Source organism: Neurospora tetrasperma, assembly GCF_000213175.1.
Source record: "Neurospora tetrasperma FGSC 2508 unplaced genomic scaffold NEUTE1scaffold_1, whole genome shotgun sequence".
NCBI lineage: Eukaryota > Fungi > Ascomycota > Sordariomycetes > Sordariales > Sordariaceae > Neurospora > Neurospora tetrasperma.
In genome coordinates, this window is record NW_009799099.1 from 2,293,863 (window position 1) to 2,320,559 (window position 26,697).

Genomic DNA, 26,697 nt, shown 5'->3' on the forward strand with positions numbered 1-26,697 from the left:
TCAGATTCGTGTGGGAACAATAACGTGATAGGCCTTGAATTCTTGAACCAGACTTCTAACAAACGCAAAGAATCAATAACTCATGAGCGTGCTAGAGGAGTTCCAAAGCTAATAAATGAAGAGTGCAACGCGCCCCATATCTTTTCTTATGTCTCCTTTTTGCTCGAACATCGCGCAGATGGTGGCCCTGAAAAAGCGTCGATCGTAAACGGCAGTGGACCAGTCTTGGCATTTCGTGTAAGTGATAAGATAAGCCCACTCGATAAGATCAGATCGACAGCACATCAGCCGCTTGTACAAGGGACCGGCTTGCCTGCCGAGAACTCAAGCTTTGAGGTTGACCAATCAGAAAGATGCAGATTTCGGAACAATATTTAAACGGATGCCTAGCGCCGTTGGATTTGGCAACCGGACGCCCCAGCTTCGCGTTCCCTGGGATTTTTCGATTTGCGACCGCGCCGGTTTGCCGCCCCAGGTTGCACTTTCCACTGGAGAGCAACTGTCGCAACCTTCTGACAGCGGCGCATTTTTCCCCTTGAGATGCAATTCACTTGATACCCCATCAACTACTTTTGTTTTATTCCAAACTCTCACTGCCATATTGCGCTACCTACGATAACTATTCATTTGCCATACCCCGTCCTCCGCACTTGGATGATAATAACGACGATTTCCTTCTGCTATGGCGTCATAAGTGAGTGTTGATTTCAGTTACTTCTCACGAGCGACGAGGCCATGTTTCCACTCGCTCCATCTCCAGCCTGATGGATCGAGCCTTCCCACATACCGACCGCATCGTTACCCCTCTACCTACCTACCTACCTACCTATCGACCTCTACCGGGACCTTCGATCATCAATGGCTTCATGCCGGTGTTTACTACCCGACCTTACGGAACCTGCATCTATCATCTCCTGCCTGCCTTTCAACAGCTCATCTGCACCTGCTGGTGGATCGCCCGTTCCGTACAGGTACCTACCTGGCCTTTGTATGCCTGGGTGGATCGAGCATACCCCCTTCCCGTATTTTGCGACATTCTGCCGCCGACAAACCGTGATGCTTGGTTATACCTCCCGCCTGTCCCGTCACCTCAGCCTTGTCGACCCGGTCCGACATGCGACCTGGAGCTCATCGTAACTAACTTGTGTAGGCTGAACATAGCTATCCTTTCTCCCCTTCCTCCATGCCAATAGAGCTTTACCGACAGCTTTTCTACTACTGCCCGAGGTGAACGCCGCCAGCCATGGCGAACCTAATTGACGATGTCATCAGGAAGCTGTGCACTCCAGAAATTGGTACGTTTACTTACCCTTCCCATCCTTCTGGTGCTTCGTGAGTCAGTGCTGACACCGAGTGCATTCTTACAGAGCTTCGGCTCAAGGTCGAAGCCGCGATCAACTTGCGCGACAGCCTCGACCACTATGTGACCGGTCCAGCATACTCTCCGTTCCTCAAGCGCGTGATACCTCCCTTCATCATGATTTTGCGACAACCACCAGTGTTTCAGAGCAAGACGATGGACCAAGTCAACATGCAGAAGCTGCGAAACTGCATCCTCGAGATTCTTCATCGCCTCCCTACCTCGAACACGTCGCCCGAGCCCTTCGAACCCTTCGCCGAAGAAGTTGTAGATCTGCTCATGGGTCTTGTGCGAGAAGACAATGAAGACAACGCCGTTCTCTGCGTCAAGATCATATCCGAAATCATGCGCCACCAACACAAAGTCCTGGGTTCCAAAGTCCAGCCCTTCCTGAACCTGATACAGGAGCTATTCGAACAGATGGCATTGGTGGTAAAGGAACAGCTTGACGATACATCCACGTCGGTGGTCGGTCCCTCAGGCGCCCCCTCAACCCCCGGTAGCACCCAAACGAGCTTCATGCCACACCAACAATCCCCGAGACCAGGCTCTCCTGTCGCCCCTGGCGCCGCCGACTTCAGCGCAGATGCTGGACAACAATCTGGTCGGCCCTTGCTGAAGGGCATGCAATCCTTCAGGGTGCTGTCCGAGTGTCCCATTATTGTTGTGTCTATCTTCCAGGTCTATCGCAATAGTGTGACAGCCAATGTCAAGCTTTTCGTTCCCCTCATTAAGTCGGTACTGCTTTGCCAGGCAAAAGCGCAGGAAAAAGCTCATCTGGACGCTGCAGCTAGAGGGACCATCCATACCGGCGTCAGCCCCAATATCAAGAATCGGGTGGCGTATGGGGAGTTCATTACCGCCCAGGTGAAGACCATGAGTTTCTTGGCTTACCTTCTGAGATCATACTCCAATCAGTTGTCGGATTTTCTCCTGGTGTTGCCAGAGATCATAGTGAGGCTTTTGAAGGACTGTCCGCGAGAGAAGTCAGGCGCGCGGAAGGAGCTGCTCGTCGCTATTCGCCACATTATCAACTTTAACTTCCGGAAAATCTTCTTGCCCAAGATCGACGAGCTGCTGGATGAGCGCACCCTGATAGGCGACGGTTTGACGGTATACGAGACCATGAGACCGTTGGCGTACAGCATGTTGGCCGACCTTATTCATCACGTAAGGGACAGTCTTACTCCTGATCAGATTCGCAAGACAGTCGAGGTGTATACGCGAAACCTACAAGACAACTTCCCCGGCACCAGTTTTCAAACCATGAGCGCAAAACTTTTACTTAATATGGCGGAATGTATTGCCCGCTTGCCGAACAAGGTCGATGCACGGCATTATCTAATGATGATTCTCAATGCCATTGCCGACAAGTTCGCTGCCATGAACAAGCAGTACGCAAATGCGGTCAAACTTTCAAAGCTGTACGCCCAGCAAGCTGCCGACAACACGCCCGAGACGTATTTGGCTGACAAGGAGCACCCCCCGCAGTGGGACGAAATCGACATCTTCTCCGCAATGCCCATCAAAACCTCTAACCCTCGGGATCGTGCTGCCGATCCGGTCGTCGACAACAAGTTTCTGTTCAAGAACCTCATGACCGGCTTGAAGAACACTTTCTATCAGTTGAAGAGCTGCAATCCGACTACCGTGCCAGATCTGGCTAATGCACCCGCACACTGGGTTGATGTTGCTTACGGCTTCACTGCTGAGGAGGTTGAAGTTATCGTCAAGCTTTTCCGAGAAGGTTGCTACGTGTTCCGGTATTACGATAGCGAAAAGCCTGCAGCCGAGTCACCCTTTACTTCCACAGTCGAATACATGGCAAACTTCTTCATGGTTTCCCTCACAAAGGAGGAAAAGGACCTCCTTGAGACCTTCGCTACGGTATTCCATGTTGTAGACCCTGCGACCTTCCACGAAGTCTTTCAGCAAGAGATCCCACGATTGTACGACATGATCCACGAGCACACTGCGCTTCTTCAAATCCCCCAATTTTTCCTGGCGAGCGAAGCGACATCGCCCAGCTTTTGCGGAATGCTTCTGCGCTTTCTGATGGAGCGGATCGAGGATGTGGGCTCCGCCGATGTGAAGAAGTCGGCCATCCTCCTGCGTTTGTTTAAGTTGGCATTCATGGCGGTTACTTTGTTTGCGGCCCAGAACGAGCAGGTTCTGCTTCCGCATGTGGTTGACATCATCACCAAGTCTATTGAACTCTCGACAAAGGCAGAGGAACCGATGAACTACTTCCTTCTGCTTAGATCTCTGTTTAGGAGTATTGGTGGTGGCAAGTTCGAGCACCTTTACAAGCAGATCTTGCCTCTGCTGGAGATGCTCCTGGACGTTCTAAACAATCTACTCCTAGCGGCTCGCAAGCCGACAGAGCGAGATCTCTATGTCGAGCTTTGTCTCACAGTCCCAGCACGCTTGAGCAATCTTCTTCCCCACCTCAGCTACCTTATGAGGCCTCTTGTGGTGGCTTTGCGCGCCGGGACCGAGCTGGTTGGTCAAGGCCTGCGTACTCTGGAACTCTGTGTTGATAACTTGACCGCGGACTATTTGGATCCAATTATGGCACCGGTCATTGACGAGCTGATGGCTGCCCTCTTCGACCATCTCAAGCCACACCCCTACAACCATTTCCATGCACACACGACTTTACGAATTCTTGGCAAGCTAGGTGGCCGAAACAGGAAATTTATGACGGACGCTCTTCCTGTGAAATATCGCCAGTTTGCCGATGATGTGGCCAGCTTCGACATACGTCTGATTGGCTCAAAGATTGACAGAGCATTCCCAGCACATTATGGCGTCGATCTGGCAATCCAAAAGTTGATGGAGGTGCCGCGGTTCATGAAGGGAGTGTCGGCTGCACCTACCAAGCAGCAGGACGCCTACTACAAGAGGCAAGCGCTCCATTTCATCAAGACCCAGGTGAAACTGCGGGTGGGATTTGACAATCTGCCTGAAGATCTCCCTCGCCTTCTTCGACTCCAAGCACAGGATCTTATCAACAGGAGAAAGGATATCGATATCTCCGCCTTTGAAGGTTCTGACCGTGATCGCTCCATCGCCAAGAAGAACGAGGATGAGGGAGAGCTGAAGAGGCTGATCAAAGCGCTCATGTTTGCACTCTCGTTACCAGAGTTCAAGCCTGAGGTTGATGAATTCCTCTTGAACCTCGCCCGGCATTTTACCATTATCGAGGTGGGCCGTGCATGGGTTGACTCGAAGAGGTCCATCACCCCTTTCAATGTCGATTCGGGGGCTGGTCCACTCTTTGTTGACACGCGAATTCTGTCGGATGCCCTCCTAGAGTCACTCGCTTCCGAGAAACCAGAGGTACGAGAAGGCGCTGAGCGGGTCATTCAAGAGGTCTATGATTCCGCGGCCACCATCTTTGGGTCCTCAAGCCATGTCTCAAGGCTTGCCTACTTTAATAGCTTGGCGAACACTTTCTGTCACGGTTGTTACGAGGAGGAATGGTTCACCAAAGCCGGCGGTACCTTGGGTATCAAGATCCTGCTGACGAACGTCGACCTCGGCGACTCTTGGGTTGCTACCAAGCAGATCGAGTTTGTCAGAGCGCTGATGTATGTCATCAAAGACATGCCCCAAGATCTCCCCGAGAAAACTAGACGATCCGCACAGGTGACGCTCGAGATCCTTTTGCAGCGTCTTACCAAGAATGCCAAGAAAGAGGATTGCTTGCCTGCGCAGCCAGCACCTCAGCAGCCGGGACAACCGCAGCCTCAGAAGCAGTCTCGTCTTGCTCAAATCTGCATGATGCTCAACGGCGAATTGTCTCATATGAACAGACACGTCCGCAGCACTGCCAAGAGGTCTATTGAGCTGATCGCGAAAGCAACAGGGGCCGAAGTCTGGGAGCTCCTTGAACCCCACCGGAAGCAGCTTCTCCAGCCCATTTTCGCCAAACCTCTGCGTGCTTTGGCATTTGGTATTCAGATCGGCTTCATTGATGCCGTTACGTACTATATGTCCTTGAAGCCTGACTTTGTCACATTCGACGAGCACCTGCATAGGTTGCTTATGGAGTCACTTGCACTTGCTGACGCTTCGGACGAGTCTCTAGCCGGTAAGAATCAGGAGTTCAGAACCCGGGAGCACATCGTCAATCTTCGCGTGTCGTGCATCAAGCTTCTCAGCACAGCCATGGGCTTTGAGGAGTTCATGAAAGGATCTGGCAATGCTACGCGTGCCAAGATTGTCGGGGTGTTCTTCAAGTGCCTTTACTCGGAGCAAGCACCGACTATTGAAGCAGCGAACGACGCTTTAAAATCGGTTCTGTCACATACCAGTAAGCTGCCTAAAGATCTCTTGCAGTCGGGCCTCAGGCCGGTTTTACAGAGTCTTTCGGATGCCAAACGCCTCACCGCCCACAGCTTGGAAAATTTGGCTCGGCTGCTGCGACTTTTGACCACATACTTTAAGGTGGAGATAGGTGCTCGCTTGCTGGACCATATCAAAGTCATCGCAGACCCCAACCTTCTCCAACAGATATCGTTCACTTTCTTTGAACAGCACGCCTCAATCAAGGTCATTGCGTCGGTCTTCAACATATTTCACCTGCTCCCCGATGGGGCTAAGCAATTCAAAGAGCGTGTCATCGAGAGCGTTTTGGAGCTGGAGGAAAAGCTAAGGCGGACTCACCACAGCCCCTTCCGCAAACCCCTCTACAAGTATCTAAACCGATATCCTCCTGATATCTGGGAGTTTACATTCAGCAGGATTGATCAGCTAAGGTACGGCCGTTTCCTGGCCCAGGCATTGCGGGATCCTGAAAGCCAACCACTTAGGGACCACGGTGTCGCAAACGTGGAGGCTCTTGTCAAGGCCTGTAGCGACGTTGTCAACCAGAATAAGGAGACCAAGTTTGCTGCTATTGTCAACACAATCAACATCCTCGAAGCCCTATGCCAAAACTCCAACTCGCTAGTTTGGATGGAGAATAGAGAGCACATTGAGTGGCTAAAGACAGTTGGCAAGGAGCTTGAGCAAAACCTCAAGATGAACAAGCTCCCCGCAAATGTTCGCCTTGCTGCGGATCAGGCATCCGAACAGCTCATGGTCATCTTGACCAAATCCCTAGAGCGCAATCCGAAGGACATCGAACCCCTTCTCAGTCTCATTGAGTCGATCACTTCAGATGATTTCCGAGAGACGCAGACCATGCTCTCCTATCTCTACAAGAATATCATATCTAGCGACTCTATTGATTTCTGGCGTACAACCGTACTTCGCTGTCTGGAGATATATGCTGGAAGGGGTGCCAGTCAACGCATGAAGTGGTATCTGCTGCACAATATCGTCAACCCCATTGTAGCGATGGATGTAATGCGTCACTGGAATCGTGGTGAACCGGCCAAGGGTGGTCAACGGTTCCTTGATCGGGCGGTTATTGAGTCCATTAACACCAAGATTTGGAAGGTGAACCTGGCGGATCCTCACGACGATCTTTCGCAGCCGCATATTGACCACACCAGAATGGAAGTGCTCCAGCTCTCGGCCATGCTGGTCAAGTATCACCACGCCATACTGCAAGATGCGCGCAAGGACTTCATTAAGTTTGGGTGGACGTACATCAGGCTTGACGACGTTATCAACAAGCACGCTGCTTATGTGGTGATTGGGTACTTCATTGCTCACTACGAAACTCCTGCCAAGATCGTGTCGCAGATCTACTTCTCGCTCCTCAAGACCAACCAGAATGAAGGCAGGACCTTGGTCACGCAAGCCCTTGAGCTGATGGCGCCCGTGATGCCCAAGAGATGCAATACCGCGCCTGGCGACCGGAATGCAGTGTGGGCTGTTGCGCCTCGTCGAATCTTGGCGGAAGAAAGTCAAAACGTCCAGCAGATGACTAGCATCTTCCACTTCCTCGTCAGGCATCCGGACTTGTTTTATGACTCCCGCGACAAATTCGCCATGCTCATTATTACCTGCCTTCGCAAGGTCGCCGCGCCTCCCAATCCGTCTAACGAGAGTAAGAAGCTGGTGCTGAACATGATGACGCTGATTTGGCAATGGGAGCAGCGTCGTGTCGAAGGCAAGCGGTCAGAACCTGTTCGCTCTGTCTCTGAGTCTCCCAATGCCAAGAAGAGAAAACTCGACGAGCAGCAGTCCGTTTCGCCGGCCTCTGCCAGACAAAGCGAGAGACCCGAATTCGAAATCCCGGCTATGGGCCGCCAGAAGATGATCAAGTATCTGGTGGAGTTCATCGCTCAGTTGAACGAGCGTTATCAGCTCCCTTCAGCGAAGGCGCGGGACACACCCGCCACGGCTGTCCCGGCTCTGGCGGCGCCTTCTGGTGAACTCTGCAAGAAGGCGATGGCACTTCTCTACAACCTTCTTCAGCCGCAATATTGGGGTGATCTTGATCTGGACCTTTTCCAAAACGTCACTGATATTGTCCTGACCAGCGAGAAGGCCTCCCTCACATTGTCCAATGAGCCGTCCGACAAGGAGAAGGCCGATGACAAGTTCCTTACCAACATTATCAACACCCTTCAGGTCATCCGCATCATTCTTCACTTCAAGTCCGACGACTGGGTTGTCAAGAATATGAGTCACATCCAAAAGATTTTGGAGAAGTGCCTGAAATCAGACAACCCAGAGATTCAGGACTGCCTCCACACGGCTGATAAGCAATGTGATGGTGGCCGAGAGGTCCGACCGATCATCAAGCGAATCCTCGACGCGGTCCCAGAAGATGTGCCCATGGAGGATGCTGATGCTGAAGGCGAAACGGAAGCGCCAACTTCGGAGGTTGTCACGTTCCTGTCCGGCATTGCCACGGAGAGTATGGCTGCGGCAAATTACGTTTCCGGTATCAACATTTTATGGTCCTTGGGTCGCCGCCGTCCTACAGCTATCGACCAGCATATTCCTGCAATCATGAAGTCGCTTCAGTCCAAGTTGGCTAGAGACCACGTCTCCCACTATGCGGCGTTGGCACAGGGTGGCATCCCCCGACCACAGCCAGACAATGCCAATGCTGCAACCGAAATGAACGCCTACGACCTTGAGATACAGACTGGGCTGATCATCAAGGCCATTGAGACTGTTTCCCTTCGTATGGACATTCTCGGGGACAACCGGAGACCTTTCCTGAGCGTGCTCGCCACTATTGTGGAAAAGTCACTGCACACCGCTCTATGTGAAAAGATCCTTGACATGGTTGAGGGATGGGTATTCCGCTCTGAGGGAACGTGGCCAACTCTGAAGGAAAAGACGGCCGTTCTTTCCAAGATGATCACGTTTGAGCACAGGCAAGATCCAACCATGCTCATGAAGTTCCTCAACCTTGTTCTACGCATTTATGAGGACCCCAAAATCACACGGACTGAACTCACCGTGCGTATGGAGCATGCGTTCCTTATAGGAACGAGAGCTCAGGATGTGGATATGCGCACCCGCTTCATGGCCATCTTCGATAAGAGTCTCTCCAGGACTGCCAGTGCTAGGTTGGCATATGTTATCTTGTCTCAGAACTGGGACACGCTAGCCGATTCATTCTGGCTGGCGCAGGCAATCCAGCTTCTTTTCGGAGGAGTGGATATGAATCTTCCCATTCAGCTACACCAGGACGATTTCCGTACCTTGTCAGCCTCTCAACTCATTGGAAGCTATGCCAAAGATACCAGAGAACCAGCCTTGATCAGCGATGATAAATACGAGGCGTTCATGGCTAGCCATCGCCGCTTTATTGCCGAGCTTGGGGACATCAAGGCGCGAGACATCCTTGAGCCTTTGACCCAGCTGCAACATATTGATAACAATCTGTCCAATGATATCTGGGTTGTTCTTTTCCCAATGTTCTGGTCCGCGACTTTGAAGGAGGATAGACCTGAGCTTCAGCGTGGCCTTGTCACCCTTCTCACCAAGGATTACCATTCTAGACAGATGGACAAGCGGCCAAACGTGGTTCAGTCCCTTCTAGCTGGAGCAGCCAAAGCTTTTCCAGAGTGCAGGCTACCACCCCATGTTCTCAAGTTTGAGGCTAAAACCTTTGACGCATGGTATACAGCTCTCTGCCAGTTGGAGACCGCTGCCATCAAGCCGGGAGACGACTCAGCGATCGTTAAGGAAAGCAACCTCGACGCATTGGTGGATCTATATGCATCTCTTGGTGAGGAAGATCTTTTCTTCGGGACATGGCGTCGTCGGTGCCAGTTTGTCGAGACCAACGCAGCGCTATCGTACGAGCAGAATGGCATGTGGGACAAAGCCCAAAAGATGTACGAAGCAGCCCAGATCAAAGCGCGGACGGGCGTCATTCCTTTCTCCGAGGGCGAATACATGCTGTGGGAGGATCACTGGGTTCTTTGCGCTCAGAAGCTCCAGCAATGGGACATTCTTCAGGAGTTTGCTAAGCATGAGAATATGCAAGACCTGCTGTTGGAGTCTATCTGGCGCAACACTGAGTACTGGCAAAACCAAGAGAACAGGGAGCAATTGGACAATCACATCAAGGGCCTGATGGATGCGCCTACCCCGCGCAGAAGCTTTTTCCAGGCCTTCATGTCGTTGCTAAAATATCACAACAAGCAGGAGAGTCTTCAGGACTTTAACCGCGTTGTTGACGAGGCGATCCAACTTTCCATTCGGAAATGGCACCACCTTCCTAAGCGTCTCACCACAGCTCACATCCCGATCTTGCAGAACTTCCAGCAGTTGGTTGAGCTTCATGATGCTAGTGTGATCTGCCAGAGTCTTTCCGCAACCAACTCGAACAACCTCGATGCGCGATCCGGTGAGCTTAAGCTGCTCCTCGGCTCATGGCGGGATCGTCTCCCCAATACGTGGGATGATATTGTCGCATGGCAAGACCTGGTCACATGGAGACAACACGTCTTTGGTCTCATCAACAACACATATCTCCAGCTTTTGCCGCAACAAGGAGGACAAAGCGCTGGTGGTGCTTCGTTCGCGTATCGTGGGTTCCATGAAACTGCTTGGATCATCAATAGATTCGCGCACGTTGCCCGCAAGCATGGTCTCCACGAAGTGTGCATCAATCAACTCAGCCGCATCTACACCTTGCCGAACATTGAGATTCAAGAGGCCTTCCTCAAGCTGAGGGAGCAGGCCAAGTGCCACTATCAGAACCCAGAAGAGCTGCAAAATGGGCTGGAGGTCATTAACAACACCAATCTCGGCTACTTTACAGGTCAGCAAAAGGCTGAATTCTTCACCCTCAAGGGCATGTTCCTGGAGAAGCTTGGTCAAAAAGACGAGGTTGATACAGCTTATGGCATGGCACTTTCGCACGACATCTCGGCCCCTAAGGCGTGGGCAGAATGGGGCTACTTCAACGACAGAAAGTTCAGGGAGAACCCGGCTGATGTGCTTGCCGCCAAGCAGGCCCTTACATGCTACCTGCAAGCCGTGTCAAGCTATAAGAATCACAAGTCACGGAAGCTCATTGCACGGATTCTGTGGCTTTTGAGTCTCGATGACGCCAACAACACCATCTCGAGCGGGTTCGACGACTTTAAGGGCGAGACACCGACATGGTATTGGATTACGTACATCCCTCAGCTGCTCACCGGACTCAACCATAAGGAGGCACCGAGACTCCAGGTCGTCCTGAGCAAGATTGCTAAAAGCTACCCTCAGGCGCTTTACTTCCTGCTCCGAACCAGTCGCGAAGACATGCTGCAAATCAAGAAGGCTCAGGAGAATAAGGAGCGTCTGAGACAGCAACAGCAGCAACGAGCTCAAAGCGCAGCCGCAAACGCCAACAGGGCAAGTGCTACTCCGGGCCAGCCTACTCCTGCTGCTACGGCTACGGCTACTCCCAAGCCCGAAGGTGACTCACGACCTGCCACCGCTACTGGCGATGCTGCTGGACAGGTCAAGCCTGAAGTCAAGGCTGAGGGTGCAGTCAATGGTGTTCCTGTGGCACCTGGTCAAGGCAGCGTTCCTCCTCCAAACCCTGCTCAAGTCGCGGCAGGCCATCACGCTGCGGGTGCAGTCCCTGGCGCGCAGCCACAGGCCGTCCAGAAGAGGCCACCTTGGGAACTTACCGATGAGATCATGAGCATGTTGAAGACGGCATTCCCGCTCCTGGCGCTGTCCATGGAGACCATGGTGGATCAGATCCAGAAGCATTTCAAGTGCCCACCTGACGAAGACGCTTACAGACTCATTGTTGCACTCCTTAATGACGGACTGTCATATGTCAGTCGTATGCCAACTTCGTATGCCAGAGACGTCAAGCTTCCAGTCGCAACCGAGGCAAACATAACACGTTTTGCGGAGACGATATTGCCGACTCACATCCGAGGTACATTTGAACAAGAGTTTGTCAAGGCCAAACCCACCATGTATGAGTATATTCACAAACTCCGGAAATGGCGGGACAAGTTTGAAGAGAAGCTGGATCGCCGTCGCACAAGCATGCCTTTGGAGAACTTCTCTCACTATACGCCGCATCTGAGCGAGTTCCGGTATCAGAAGTTCGACGAGGTCGAGATTCCGGGTCAATACTTGCAGCATAAGGACAAGAACCAGGACTTTATCCGTATCGACAGGTTCCTGCCCAATGTTGATCTCGTCCGCACTTCCAATGTGTCGCATCGCCGACTGAAGATCCGCGGCCACGATGGTAGCGTTCACTCGTTTGCTGTTCAGCATCCTGCGGCCCGACAGTCTCGCCGCGAAGAGCGCCTTCTTCAGCTCTTCAGACAGCTCAATCAGACCTTGAGCCACAAGAAGGAGAGTCGCAGGCGTGATCTCCAGTTCACACTGCCCTTGATGGTACCGCTTGCACCTCATATTAGGATCATTCAAGAGGATACGTCGTACATCACTCTCCAGGGCATTTACGAGGACCATTGCCGTAGGTCGGGTGTACACAAGGATGAGCCATTCCTCTTTACGATGGAGAAACTGCGCGGGCTCATGGATGGAAAGCTGCCGAACGCGGTAAGTAGTCGCATGGTCCCAATGGATAGAACAAATGAGAGCAGCAGTACTGACATGTCAATGCAGAAGTTATCCGAACAGGGACAGAACGCGGCGGCTCGTCTTGAAGTGCTCAACGCGATTCAGGAGAAGTGGGTGCCGCACACACTGGTGCTGCAGTATTTCCAGGCTATCTTCCCCGACTTTGCCGAGTTCTGGCTCTTCAGGCGTCGCTTCTCATACCAGCTCGCTGCGCTCACGTTCATGACGTACATCTTGCATATCGATAAGCGGTATCCGCACAAGTTCAACATCGCGCGCGGCTCGGGTAACATCTGGGGCTCGGAGCTCACGGCTCTCATGGCGGCCAACAAGCCCTACTTCAGCAACACGGAGCCGGTGCCCTTCCGTCTCACGCCCAACCTTCAGACGCTCATGGGCCCGCTTGCGCTCGAGGGCATCTTTACCGTTTCCATGATGGCGATCGCGCGCTGTCTGACGGACCCGGAGTTCCAGCTCGAGCACGCGCTGACGCTGTTTGTCCGCGATGAGATGATCTTTTGGTTCACGAGCAGTCACAGGCCGCTGAACCTGTCGGATAATCAGCTGAGAGAGACGGTGCAGGCGAACAGCGAAATGATTGTCAAGCGGGCGGCATCGCTGGCTCAGGCGCCGGCGGGTAACTTGCCGGCGTATCAGACGATCATTGATCTGATTGCGAAGGCGGTTAGTCCGTTGAATTTGGCGCAGTGTGAGGCGTTGTGGATGCCGTATCTGTGATGGAGGGGTGGAGGTTTGCATGGTAGTTTGAGTCGCTGGAAGTGTGTTTCAATATGAGGAAAAGATTTTACAGGAACTTTGGAGTTTGTATGCTAAGAAAGGAGGACAGAGCACAGGGTGTATGTGGTAATGATGGGTTGTATCTGCATTCACGACGGTTATTGTATGGAGCGCAAGTTTGCATTGTTCTTGGTGTTAGGAGGAGTAAAAAAGTGATCAGTTAGCAGCAATGATTTAGATACACAAGGCCTACGGGCTGCTTATGAAATGGTTGGGCTTGTGAGAATGTGAAATAAAGTTGACGTGGCTTGAGGTTATCCTCGATGAGCTCGTCGGTGCAACATTTGGGCGCGTAACAGATTGAAATCTCATGCTTCGTTGCTCGCCTCATCCCAAACCCCGACACAGCCGCATCACGGAGTTGGAGATATCGGAGTTTGGAGCAATGGCACCACCCCCTGACCCCAATTCCAACCAAGTTCGTCCTGCATGCACACAGTTCAGCACAGTAAAAGCAAACAAACAGAGCACTAAGTACATAAGCTTCCCGAGCCAAGGCCCAACCAGGGCGGGCAGTCGGTGATACTTTCGGGACTTGCCAGCAGTCCGAGGGGATCAGCGCTTTCCAGCCGCAATAGGTACCAAGCTAAAAGCGGTAAAAGGTTCCCCGGTTCCCCGCATTAGCAGCCATTGGGAACGATTGACCTCTTTACTCAGAGGCACCCGCAGGACTGGACCGTCACTCAGCCAGGACTTCCACTTGACCTCGCAGAAACTCCAGCAGAGAAGGGACGGAGCCTCTCACAAGACACCAGCTCACCAAGTATGTCCTCCACCACACACTTTGCCATTGGCTTGTTGGTTCCTCACCTACGTCGAAAAAGCGGTCTCAGATCACGGGCACCAGAGTACCTGCATTCCACACTATATACATACAACCAATACTACTACTGATCGACGTTCGTCATCGCATTTGACGCGTGTCGCGGTGAAGGAGGTTGAAACGAACTAGGAAGCTAACCTAGCTGACTGTTTCGCCGCATTGGTCGACTTGGACGACTTGGACGACTTGGATTGTTGACTGTGGGCCAGAAAAAGTCAAGAGTTTGTTGGCTAAGGAAAAGTGGAAAGTGGATATATAGTTGAAGAACGACAGCCGTCCGGTTCCCCTTGGTAAGAGATTCCTTCCAAGTGATTTTGTTTTTTTTTTCTCTCTTTTTTTTCCCCCAGTCATCACATATTTTGCTTTCGATACCATTTACCAGAAGATGTCGGTGGCAGTGGAATTACCACTATCGGCTTTGTCGTCGTCTGCGACCGGTCCTACTGCCATGATGAACTCTGCGGATGTCAAGATGGAAGTTAACACTGAAGTTACAGGGGTTACAGGGATTACAGAAGTTGTTACGGAAGTCCTCAGCACAGAAACCAACACAAACTCAAAAGCCGAGGACACATTGGAAGACGAAATCAACGAAATCATCATGCGCCCAGACGTGATCCCGACCAAACTTTGGGAGCACCCGGACCCGGAGAGCACGCCGATGTGGCGGTTCTTGCAGAATGTGAATAAGCGACATGGACTTGACATGAAGGTCAGTATCCCATGTCCGCCATTTGACCCATTGCACCCCGGTATGTTAACAATATTCCTATCTAGACCTTCTCGGAGCTCCATGAATATTCCCTCCAAAACCGCTCGCAATTCTGGGCAGACGTCTGGGAGGAAGCCAACTATATCCACGAAGGCACCTACAGCAGAGTAGTCGACGAATCCGCCCCCATTGACGCCGTTCCCATCTGGTTCGAGGGCGTCAAGCTCAGCTACGCCGAGAACGTGCTCTACTCCCGACCCAAGGGTAGCTCTTCAAGTCAAACCCGATCCACAGTAGGGAAGGAAGACGACAAGGTAGCCGTGACCGAGGTGCGTGAAGGCGCAAGCGAAACCCGCGATGCCACCTACGGCGAGCTCCGCGAGCGAGCAGGGAGACTAGCCGCCGCGATGAAGGCGCGTGGAGTCAAGAAGGGCGACATTGTGGTCATTGTGGGTTCCAACAGCATCGACACGCTGCTCGTCTGGCTGGCCACCTCGTGGTTGGGCGCCATTTTCAGCAGCAGCTCGACCGACATGGGCACCAAGGGTATTCTGCAGCGGACGGTGCAAGTCAATCCCAAGCTGCTGTTTATGGACGACGCGGCCCTCTACAACGGCAAGATCGTCGACCTCCGGGAAAAGATGGCCGAAGTGGTCGAGGGCCTCAAAGACTGCAGCAACTTTGACAACATTGTCTCTATCCGACGCTTCTCCGAAGCCCGCGACATCTCGGCCGTTCCGAAAGCCATCACCTGGGACGACTTTCTTGCTTCCGCAGGCGCCACGCCCGCCATCCCGGACTTCGTCCGCATTCCCTTCCACGAACCCTACCTAATCTGCTACTCCTCCGGCACCACCGGAACGCCCAAAGCAATCGTACACTCCCTCGGCGGCGTGATGATCTCTTACTTCAAAGAAGGCGGGCTCCACGAAGGTCTTACGGGATCCGACGTAACCCTCCAATACACCACCACAGGCTGGATCATGTACCTCTCCAACGTCGCCATCTTGCTCTACGGCGGCAAAACCATCATCTACGACGGCTCGCCGTTCAAACCTGACTCCTCCATCTTGATTTCCCTCGCCGCCCAGCATAGAGTTACCAAGTTAGGCATTTCTCCCCGATGGATGTTCGAATTTGCCAAAAACGGCCAATCACCCCGTGAAATGGCCGACCTCTCAGCTTTGCGCATCGTCACTTGCACAGGCATGGTCCTCTCCGACCAACTATTCGAGTGGTTCTACGACTCTGGCTTCCCCCCTTCGGTCCAGCTCGCCAATATCTCAGGAGGCACCGACATCGCCGGCTGTTTCGGCATCTGCAACCCCCTGACGCCCGTCTACGTCGGCGGCACCCAGGGTCCCTCCCTGGGCGTCGCCGTGGAAATCTACGACTCCATGGTTGGCGACGGCGAACCAGGCCGTCCCGTCCCCGAAGGCACAGCAGGCGAATTGGTCGCCACCACCGCATTTCCCAACCTGCCCTGCTTCTTCTGGGCCGATCCCATTCCCGAAGACCAGAAAGGGGTGGCGTCCCCGGGAACGCGCTACCACTCTGCCTATTTTGCGCGCTTCCCGCACGTCTGGGCCCACGGCGATTTCTGCGTGATCCACCCGACCACGCGATCTTTGCACCTCCTCGGGCGCGCCGACGGGGTTCTCAATCCTTCGGGTGTGAGGTTTGGCTCGGCGGAGATTTACAGTGTCATTGAGCGCAGGTTCGCCGATCGCGTGCAGGACTCGTTGTGTGTAGGGCAGAGGAGGCCGAAGGATCATGACGAGAGTGTGATGCTTTTCTTGCTGATGAAGCCCGGCCAGAAGCTGGATGAGGCGCTGGTGAAAGAGGTCAAGGAGGCGATTGGAAAGGATCTGAGTAAGAGGCATGTGCCGAAATGGATTTTTGAGACGCCTGAAATTCCTGTGAGTTTTCTTCTTTTCCCGTGAGGGTACCTTTCTCTTTGTGGGGGTTTGATAACTAACCAGACAAAATAAAATACAGACAACCATCAATCTCAAAAAAGTTGAATTACCCGTCAAGCACATCGTGTGCGGACGTAAGGTCAAGCCGAGCGGGACGCTGGCTAATCCGCAGAGTCTGGACTTTTACTACCAGTTTGCAAAGGTGGAGGAGCTGGTGAATCCTCATCCTAACCTTTGAGGGTACATAATTAGGGGATGATCTCTGAGTATGGGGATGTCTTTACGAACTTGCGATAATCATGTAATGTTTGATGTATGATCAGGGGATTATTAGTACGACAGTAATGTACACGACACAAGTGTTGGATACGATGATGAGCTGAATCCAAGACTTACCAACCACTGGCTCAATCACAACAACCCAATACCCCGTCATGAATTATCTGCTTTTGATACTCCGTGCTTTCCTTGGCCTCCCGTTCCAACTTTTAGTTCCAGCCTTGATCAATATCCTATCCTGGACGCCATCGCTATGCCTATTTCCCGTGCTGATGTGCCAAGTACGGATAATCCAACAACAATGCTAATCAATCAAATCCCCATTACCATCCTAGTCAGTCGCTCAGCTCCATGCTATCCACCTCTTCTTGATCTCCCCTAAACAATCTAGTGCCCCCCGCCGCTCCCCTCCTTCCACCCCTAGCAACGCCCTTCCCTTTATCCTTCACACCACCTTGTCCTGGCGTCTCCGCAACGGCCCGCCTCCCCCTGTCCCTGGCCGATCTCATCCTCGCCGCAACCCCCAGCAACTGCTCAAAGCTGGCCGTGATCGCCTCATCCCCCGCTTCCCCGCCAAGACCCGCATCTGCAGTCCCTAGCAGCCCTATACCCCCTGCTTCTGCCGACTCCTCAAGCGCCTTATTCAGCAACTCCGTAGCGATGGGGTCCTGCGGGTGTATCGCCAACGCCTCATGCAACACCCGCACCGCCTCATCTGGTTTCCCTTGATCCAGGTATATCAATCCCTTGGCGCAAAATATCTGGGCATCTTTCCCGCCATCGCGAAGGACCTGGTCAAACTCCTCCAACGCCTCATCATGTTTCCTCAGCCGCCTCAGCGCATGCCCCAGGTTCGTACGGGCACCCAGCCAAGCGTGAGGATCGCTATCGGTCTCCTCGGCAATGGCGAGGGCCTGGTCGAACATCTTGACGGCCTCCTTCAGGCGGTCCTGGTGGTAGAGTACGATGCCCATCTCGTTGAGCAGCAGCGGGTCTGTCTTGCACAGCGAGTAGGCTGTCTTGAGGAACTCCTCGGCGGCCGTCATGTTGTTCATGGCGTGGTTCTGCATGCCCAAAAAGACCTGCGGTAAGTGGGTGCCTGTGAATAAGCGGGCCGCGGTCGAGTAAGCCGTCACGGCCTGGTCGTGCTCGCCCTCGGCGGCGAAGGTGTGCGCGAAGCCTATCCAGGCCGGACCAAAGTTGGCGTCCATCATGCTGGCCTTGCTAAAGTAGCGGCGCGCGTCGGCGATCTTGCCCGTGGTGAAGTAATAGATTCCGACGGCGAGCCAGGTGCAGGGTTCGTCGGGGTGGGTGTCGGCTAGTTCGTGGGCGATCAGGAAGAGTACGTTCGTTTTTCGGAGCTCGTACAGACAGGCAAGATGAATCGGGTAGACGGCGAAATTGTATTTGTCGTCCATCAGGATCGACTCGGTGATCGCAAGCGCATCCTTAAAGCGGCATTGCGTATAGAGCAGGTCGGCCTTGGCGAGCAAGATATCGGCATTGTTCTCGAGACCATAGTGTGTCGAAAGCGACTCGATGGCTGTGTTGAAGGCTTGTGGGTTGCGGTATTTGGAGAGCTGTGTTTGGTACAGCATATGCACGTAGTCGGCTGGTTCGTCCTCCATGTCTGGGTCATCGCCTGGAGCACGAATCGAGTCGAAGGCGAGCGACTGCATAAACTCGTCCTCCTCATCGGGCGACATCAGTGAGTTCTTGACCAGTTGGCTGAAGGCCTCGAAACACTGGACATCGATCCGCAAAGCATCTTTGTAGGCTTCCTTGGCTCGGTCGAAGGCATTCTGCTTGGCGTAACAGAGCCCTCGGAGATAGCACATGGAGGCTTCGTAGCGTCTGTTTGGTATGTCTTCCTCTGGTATATCGTCGCCTTGCTCGTGGTGGCGCGATGGTGTTTTTGAACTGGCTCTTGCTGTGGCGCCGCGCAAGCCTCGAGTAGTCTTCCGTTTCGCATTAGTCGCAAATAGGTGTGTCGGGGTGTGTTCGCCTAGTATCGCGAGGGCCTCGACGAAGTTGTTTTGTTTGATTAGGCAGTGCGCTGCGAGGTATCGGCAGGATGGACTCGAGGTGAGGAGGTCTTGTTTGACAAGCAGTGCCTGTGCTCGAGTATAATTTCCGGCGGCAAAGTGGACTTGGGCCAGAAAGAAGGCATCGTTATCGTCATCTGGAGCGACTCAACAGTTAGACATCAGAGCCGGTACCGGAATGAGGATTCAAACAAGTGCTTACTTGTCATGGCAAGGAGCTTGTCCCCTATGAATATAGCTGACTCGTACTGGGCTTTGTTGAGGGCATCCTGGCGCCATTCGCGCAGGAACTTTTCCATGTTAGGTTGCGAAGAAGCCATGCTGAGATGCCGGCCTCTTCATCGGCCGGCATAGAGTTGTGACGAGCGTCGAGAAGGTGAATCAATTTCAGTATTGGTCTGTACTTGTAGTGCGATGCGATGGATGGCGGCAGGAAGAATGCGACAAGTTGCGACAAGATGCCAAAGTCAACCAGTGCTCGGTAAGGTGTATTGCTTGAGCTAAAGCTAGTAAGAGAAGTCGGTAAATGCGCCAAATCCAATGCTTTTTGGGTGTATTACTAGGGCGTGAAAAAGGATGTACATTGAGGAAGTAAGTCAACAGAGATGTCCAAGCAATACAAAGACTCCTTCTCCTAGTTGGAAAAGAATGTTTCCCGACGCGATGTCCTGCAATGACGAAGGGCACATCGCGTTGGCGGGCGGGTGGACACAAGCGGCAGGCAATGGCGGGATGCGCGAGTTCAGGTGAGGGGCTCCACCCGCCCAGACTAACTGTACTAACCGTAATCGGTAGTTTGTTGACTTGCTCAAGGACAGTGCCGTTCCCCCTTTCCTTCTTCTTGCTTTGCGCTATGCAAACCCGACAAGCTTCAATTTCTGGACCATCTTTCAAGCCTGAGGTGGTTGGACATATATGCATAACGGCAAAGAAAACATGAACGATACATCGGTACCGACACATCGCCATTGAGACCATCTGCATCATGGCGAATAACATATGGCTGTTCAGTTTCAGCTGAGTGGCTTCTCTTGTACCATTTAGCCGTCATCACATAGGTCATGGGCAGTTGGCCGCGCATAGGCAACAAAGAGCCTGATATCGAAGAACATGCTGCTGGATATCATAAACGTGTTAAATCAGAACGAGACTTGTACCTGAGCAGACTCTCTCTATATTTTATCTAATTTTTTTTTTTTTTTAACATTTCAATTTCTTGATTGAATCAGCCTGATAGGAGTAATCCGAGGCCGCATACATCCAGATGTGCCAAATCCACCACGTGATAACTGAGGTAGAGGTTTAGTCAACTGATAATAAGTTGGTGCAAAAAAGAAGAGAAGAAAAACACAAAGAGGGGAAAAAAAAAAAAAAAAAAAAAAAAAAAAAAAAAAAAAAAAAAGGGTTCGACCCCTCGAGTAGGTATGTAGACCGAACGACGATACCCCAGCTGCTGCAGACCTGATTTACGAAAACCGCTGCGCTTAGTTTCCATCAACGGTAGCCACTGCACCTTGAGACCACAGGGCTCCCCGTTGTGGTAGAGGGGCTGGGTCACAACCCTCATATGGTGTCTGTTACTGGTACCTGGGCCACGTCTAGGCTAGGAAGGTACAGGGCGGGAAGCGAGTATCGCATTACCTGTATGATCTCTGCCATGAGGAAAGGAGTGTGTTGGCCGGGGCGACGGCGGCGGAAGGAAGGAAGGAAGGAAAGAAGAAATGGTGAGACAAAGAACTCGGAATGGTGAAGACAATGGTGGAAAGAACGCTGGTACGCAAGTATAGTCTAGATTGTATGTCTCTATTATTACGTCTCAATCCAATTTTTCTTCGTTCAAGCTACCTCTCCACCTATATTTTTAGCGAGGGAGGATCCTCCCACAATACCCCCTTCTCAAACCCATCCGTCTTACCTCCCCTTCCCACCATCAGTCTTCTTAGTGGGATGTCCCAACCCCAAGCAACTCGCAATCTTGAAAAAGATATCGGTATTGCTATAAACACCCCCAAAGTTGCCCGAGCAAGGCCCTTGCGCAAAAACCGGCACATCCGTGAGCGAGTGAACGCCCTGGCTCTCAGTCGTAGGCAACGTGCCGTTGACCACAAACCCGCCCGTTCTATCGGTAGGATTAACGTAATAATCATCATCACCCATACCCGGCAGCGTCACAGCAGGCGTACGGGAGCCGTTCTTGCCGACGCCGTACTGCTCACGGCGGTCAGGAGCGGCACCGGTGCCAGCGGCAATCACGTAGCGCGGGTCCCAGTTGACAGGGAAGTTGGGCCCCGTGTTGTAGCTGATACCCGGCTGCTCGACCGTGTACTGGGATAGTCCGGATTCCTTGTACACGCCGACGGCGGAGCGCTTGTGCCGGTCGTCCTTGTCGTGCTGGGCAGCGAGGTACTTGGTGTCGGCGCCGCCAAAGACGTCGAAGCCGTGGCCGTGATCAGCGGTGACGACGATGAGGGTGTTGTTGAGCTCTCCGAGGTCTTGGAGTTTCTGGATCGTGGCCCGGACGGTGTCGTCAAGCTCGAGCAGGTCGCCGAGGGCGCGCTCGTAGTCAAGCACGTGCATCTGCTTGTCGATGGAGGCCGCTTCGGACATGAGGAAGAAGCCGTCCTTGCCGCCGCGTTTGTGCAGGATGTCGATGGCTTTGAGGGTCATTTCCTTTTGGCCGGGAATGTCCTTTGCTGGACCGGAGGCGCCCGAGGGGTCGTTCTTGAGCTTCAGAGTGTTTTCGGGGAAGATGTTGCGGTCTAGCCAGACGGGCAGGTTGGACTTGCAAAAGATACCGAGCGCCTTCTTGTCGTCGGGAAGAGCGAGGAGGGAGGTCTTGTTGAGGCTGACCGAGTATCCTTTCTTGGCGAATTCGGCGTAGTAGTCCTTACCCTGGTATGAGGCAGAGCTGGGAAGGAACTGTTCGGCACCACCCCCAAAGTAAACATCCGGGCCATCTTGCTTTGTCCACGAAGTGTTTGAGAACCCATTGAGTGCTTGCTCAATGAGAGCGCCATATTCATACCGGGAGCGCGTGTGGGCGGTGAGAGCAGTAGGTGTGGCGTCGGCAATGAAGGCAGTCGAGACAGCACCCCAGGCAGAACCCTTAAAGCATTGGTGTCAGCAGGGGACAAGGAGAGATGGTAAGCTTGTAAGCGACTTACCCAGATACGCTTGAGAAGCTCAACGATGGTCTCGACCTTGGGATCGTCGAACTTGTCTGGCGACGAGTCAACGTAAACACTGTGTGTACTGTCAGTATGGCTTGAACGTTGTTCCCGCCAATATCACTTCTCGACTTACCCCATAGCGTTGACAGTGGTCTTGTGTCCTGTATATAAAGCAGAAGCCGAGTTCGCGCTATCGGTAATGAACGAGTCGATAGAGTGTGTCTGTCAGGCTGTTAGTTTGTTGCAGAGACAGCAATCACTGGGCCTCGATACTAACCATCTGATGACCCAAAGTTGGGAACTTGTCAAGCTGCAAAGTGCTCTGATACTTGCCATTGATGGACTTGTGGGCGAGCAGTCGAGCAGCGGTGATCATGTTGGTGGTCATACCGTCTCCTGAAAATTAAAGTTGACGGATCAGCCGACGTCCAGTGCCAAGTGATTCTCGCGAGAAAGCAAACATACCAATGAAAAGAATGACATTCTTAGCCTTCTTCTTGGTCGCAAGTGGTCTCACCATCCAAATGGCCGTTGTCGTCTTTCCCGAGTAATAGTTCAACGTAACCGTATATGTACCGGGCTCATACAGCGCAACTTGACGATAGATCTTGGAAGCGACATTGACGACCGAGGGAGTCTTGGCATCCTGGGCGAACAGGTCCTCATACCAAGAAAACGTCCATTTCTCGAGCGAAGGTTCCTTTAGTTCGAAGAAAGACGCAATGCTCTGGGGCTTCCCATTGTCCTTGGCGATGGTGACGGTGAACTTCTCATCCGGAACTCCGTCGTTGAAGGCCTCGGATCCGTTCTTGGGGGCGTGCACCTCAAAGCGTATGTCGAAGTGCTGTCCGGGGAGGAAATCTTGCTGGTCAGGTGGGAGGATGCAGCCCAAGGTTGGGCAAGTACCAAGCCGTTGAAAAGTCTGGCCGGAGACGACTGAGAGCGAAGTGGCCAGCAGGGCGAGGGCGCCGCTTATCCTGCTGGAGATCATGATGCCAGCACGAAGCGAGGAAATGAGAGCAGGAACCGGTTTGTGGTGGTGGTGGTTGGAACGCTGGAGAGAGCCATCATGAGGGTCGAGACGGTGCCGTCCTGGTCATATATACCCGCAATCTTTTTGGGTGTGATGGAGTTGATGACGAGGGTACATGTTCCTTTACCCTAGTAGGAACGTGCCTATTTCGACGCAGGTACTGGAGTCGTGGTGCACACATGCTTCGAGAGGCTGGGCTGCTGTCGCTCAGCCAAGGAGCCAAGGAAGCTATCTACGCCAGCCATGGCTTCAACATCCGACATCGCTTGGGGCACGAAGATGAACGTCGTCGGACAAGCGGTATCCTGGGCACGTGTCCATCTCTTGAGGATCTTTCATTGGTGCTGTCTTGGTACGGCTCGGGATGCACCACAACTTCACAACACCATCGAACCATCGGAAGTCGTCTGCATATCGCATCGCAAGCGACTCGGGGAGTAGACTGGGTGCCTGGCTGAGAACCAAGGACGACAAGCTGAGGGCGAGTTGATCGTAACCATGATCAAGCAAGGTAGGGCCGAGCTATTGGCATCCGGCAGTTATGCGGTTGCATCCACCGCAACCAGAAGCCGGGGATAGTGCCTCGGTGCCATGTGCGCCATGAGCGGGAACGTCAAAGGTTGAAGCGACGATGTGAACGTGGTTCAACTCGGGAGACTGATTGGCGATTGAGCGGCTGAGGGGCTAATATTGCCCACTGCTACTATACCCGGGCAGCTACGTACCCCCCATGTCATTTCAAAAGTGACGACAACTCCCACACTGTGTATGAAAAGATTCCCACTTCTATGATAACTTGATACGAATGTTCGGCCGTGTTCTTGTATGAATGAACGCTTACAGATTGTGGAATGGGGACATTGATTGTTTGCAATGTAGCCAAAACCAGGCAAAAGCAATGTAGAACAGTGCCTATATGGTCTTGACATTTTAGTGCACTTACAGCAACAATCAAGATCCCTCGTGGCGCAATTGGCTAGCGCGTCAGACTGTTAATCTGGAGGCTGTAAGTTCGATCCTTACCGAGGGAGCTTTCTTTTTTCTCCCAACTCCTTTTTATTCTTCGTCCTTATATATTTTTTTTTTCTATTTACATAGCGTTCCTCAAAAACAGCTTCAACGAATAACACCCATACATTAATTACTCTCGATCTATTTATTTTATCCGTTGCTAATGTCATTTTGCCTTACGCTTTCTCTTTTTTGTTCCATCAACTGAGAGAAATCAAACATACTGTAACTGCTCTTTTCTTTCTTCCCTTAACCTTCTCCTCTCTGCATGATACGGTTGTTAGGTTAGGACCGATTAAGCCCATCATGCCGCCATCAGACAAAGCTTCTCCAATCCCACTCTCCTGCTAGTACGCCCAAGAGGCCGCTGTCCAATTTTTTGCAGCTTCTTCTGCAGCGTTCAATCTCATCAACATAGTCCATGCTTCCGTATAAGGGGAGGCCTCGCCAGTCAAGCACGAAGAGTGAAGCCAAAAATCCCGGTGCTGCGCCAGCTCCTTCATCGCATAGCATATGTCCCACACGTTGCCATACCGTACGCCGCCACCAACTATCAACTCAAACTTGTCTTCTTCCTTTTCCTTCAGCGCCGCCCTCCCAAGTTCCCCGAGTGTTTCCAGGTTGTTAGTCGCATTTCCCCATCCTCCGGACGTCAACACCCCTTTGAAGCCATGCCCTTTCATCTTCTCGACAAGGCGTCCAATCGGGATCTTTGTGCCCGGGTAGTTCTGCGAAGTCGCGAGCACGCCGTCAAAGGCGCGGTGCAGGTAACAGGGATAAGGATGGGCCGTGAAGGTCAGCCTTTTGTTGGCCTTAGGATGAAGCATCAGCTCGTTTAAGGGACCGTCTAATCGTTTCTGCACCCCGAAAACGAACCCGTCGCCGCGTTCCGGGCTGAGGACATCTCGACCCATTGTCTTGAAGTCTTCAATACTCTGGCACATTGCGAGCAGCTCGGCTTCAGAGTACTGAAAATCCTGAACTTCTATCATTGGAGAGACGGATTTGTCGTCGTTTTTTGCACCTCGGGGCCGGATCATGATTCGTATGGCCGGTTGTTGGTCTTCCGCGAGGATCTCTGATTTTCGCAAATGAGTAAGGAACCGAATCGCATCTTTGATGTCAGGAGTCAATCCACCGTCTCCTGTATTTGAGCAACTGTGTTAGTCTTGAGTGAACTCTCAAGTTTGTTCCGAAATAGCGCGTGGTGGCCAGAACAGGATGTAACGGATGGCTTACCATACGAACCAACGGCGTTTAGTTCCAGCCGGATCCGGCGACATTCGGCAGAATTGAAGTTTTTGCAGAGCTTCAGTAGCTCTTTGAAACTCATTTGTTCAAAAGAACGGACATCGTCTTCTTCCACGTCGGTGGTAAAGATTGGGATCTCGAGTTTGAAGGGCATTTTGATGTCTTTCCCGATAAGCTGAACTCGTATTTACAAGCAAAAAGTACTTAACTGGGTTGTGGACGAATGGCTCGCGAATGTCGATAGAACGAAAAGATGTCGCCGTGGTTTGATGTTCAGTAGTGGTGATAAGTGGGGGTATCCGGTGATAATCAATGGGAAAGATCTGGACCAGGAGTTGGTGAAGAAGAGCGAGGAGTGTAAAGGGCAAAGGTACCTAGGTAGGTAAATGTGAAGAGGAAGATGTCTATCTTGAAAGAAAGTACACTGACTTGCGTTTGGAAGGCGTATCTCGGCGGTGTCATTTGAAGATACACAGTCGTCGTAGTTCCGGCAAGTGAAGCTGAATGGTTCGCGGGCTCGGTTTACCCTTGCCGTTGTCACTCCGACGAACGTCCCCGCCTTCAATGACACCTCATTCTTCCTTCCGGCTTCTGGAAGCCGCTTATATTAACGGTGGCCTTGTACGGCGAAACATGTTCTTTCCCCCGATTCCTAATTTATTATTCGGCATCAGTGACATATCTTGGTGTCCTCGTCGCCACTGCAGTTTGTCACTATTGAGTACCTTTCCTTAAGTCGAAAGCAGGCATACAACAACGAAACACCTTGCCAGCCTGCCATCAGATAGACGTCTCTCAATACCTCTACTATCTTTGATTTCACGCGTTTCACAGAGTAATTCAACCAATGTCAAATGAAAACCAATTCTCGATTTTAGTGCTTTTTATCATTGATCGCTAAGGTACACCCCCAGATATTCCGTAGGACGTAAGACATCTGTCCTGGTCTAAGAAAAAGCACTGGCTCGCCTCGATCCGCATAGGAAAACAGCCCTAGCTCTCATCTTCCTCCGCTAAGATCGCAGATCCTCCCGAACACTGTAAGGTGATAGAAAAGACGGATGCTGAACGATAACAGTTTACTGGGGCGGCCCAGGACATGTGTATCCGTCACATCTTTTCCTCGCCAACTGTCCTCCCCCTTCGTCTCCTAAACAGAAAGCAGGGCGAAAAAGTCCGGGATAGACTGGAACAGTAGGATGGGGATGTTTTGAGCCGAAACTGCTGAGTGTCTAAGGAAACCAGGCCTTCGTTCACTGTCTATGTCTCCGTCTACTTTTGCGCTTCCAAGAAATCCTCTTTTTTTGGTGTCTGTTTTAATTTAA

The 26,697-nt window shown here is 52.3% G+C and overlaps 6 protein-coding genes across 6 annotated transcripts; 2 read left to right on the forward strand and 4 right to left on the reverse strand.

Moving 5' to 3' along the window:
* Window positions 1–1,243: 1,243 nt before the first annotated feature.
* On the forward strand, window positions 1,244–13,353 carry NEUTE1DRAFT_57391 (uncharacterized protein; the record flags this gene model as incomplete). Its single annotated transcript, XM_009848984.1, has 4 exons — window positions 1,244–1,295; window positions 1,368–5,678; window positions 5,823–12,310; window positions 12,392–13,353. 4 exons carry the CDS (start codon window positions 1,244–1,246, stop codon window positions 13,067–13,069), a joined length of 11,529 nt encoding a protein of 3,842 aa, XP_009847286.1.
* A 1,200-nt stretch (window positions 13,354–14,553) lies between these two features.
* NEUTE1DRAFT_76079 (uncharacterized protein) lies at window positions 14,554–16,984 on the forward strand (the record flags this gene model as incomplete). Its single annotated transcript, XM_009849627.1, has 3 exons — window positions 14,554–14,664; window positions 14,730–16,583; window positions 16,663–16,984. The coding sequence occupies 3 exons, from the start codon at window positions 14,554–14,556 to the stop codon at window positions 16,819–16,821; spliced, it is 2,124 nt and encodes a 707-aa protein (XP_009847929.1).
* Window positions 16,985–17,197: 213 nt separating this feature from the next.
* On the reverse strand, window positions 17,198–19,227 carry NEUTE1DRAFT_127519 (uncharacterized protein; the record flags this gene model as incomplete). Its single annotated transcript, XM_009849628.1, has 2 exons — window positions 17,198–19,044; window positions 19,110–19,227. 2 exons carry the CDS (start codon window positions 19,225–19,227, stop codon window positions 17,198–17,200), a joined length of 1,965 nt encoding a protein of 654 aa, XP_009847930.1.
* Window positions 19,228–20,684: 1,457 nt separating this feature from the next.
* Window positions 20,685–23,078, reverse strand: NEUTE1DRAFT_57400 (uncharacterized protein; the record flags this gene model as incomplete). Its single annotated transcript, XM_009848985.1, has 5 exons — window positions 20,685–22,012; window positions 22,072–22,150; window positions 22,211–22,299; window positions 22,355–22,473; window positions 22,543–23,078. 5 exons carry the CDS (start codon window positions 23,066–23,068, stop codon window positions 20,819–20,821), a joined length of 2,007 nt encoding a protein of 668 aa, XP_009847287.1.
* A 281-nt stretch (window positions 23,079–23,359) lies between these two features.
* NEUTE1DRAFT_36164 (uncharacterized protein) lies at window positions 23,360–23,947 on the reverse strand (the record flags this gene model as incomplete). Its single annotated transcript, XM_009848837.1, has 3 exons — window positions 23,360–23,632; window positions 23,815–23,827; window positions 23,907–23,947. Coding segments are annotated over 3 exons (327 nt in total), but the record flags the coding sequence as incomplete, so codon positions are not given.
* Window positions 23,948–24,449: 502 nt separating this feature from the next.
* NEUTE1DRAFT_144078 (uncharacterized protein) lies at window positions 24,450–25,526 on the reverse strand (the record flags this gene model as incomplete). The annotated part of the gene is made up of 2 exons (XM_009849629.1): window positions 24,450–25,265; window positions 25,361–25,526. The coding sequence occupies 2 exons, from the start codon at window positions 25,524–25,526 to the stop codon at window positions 24,469–24,471; spliced, it is 963 nt and encodes a 320-aa protein (XP_009847931.1).
* Between the last annotated feature and the right edge of the window lie 1,171 nt (window positions 25,527–26,697).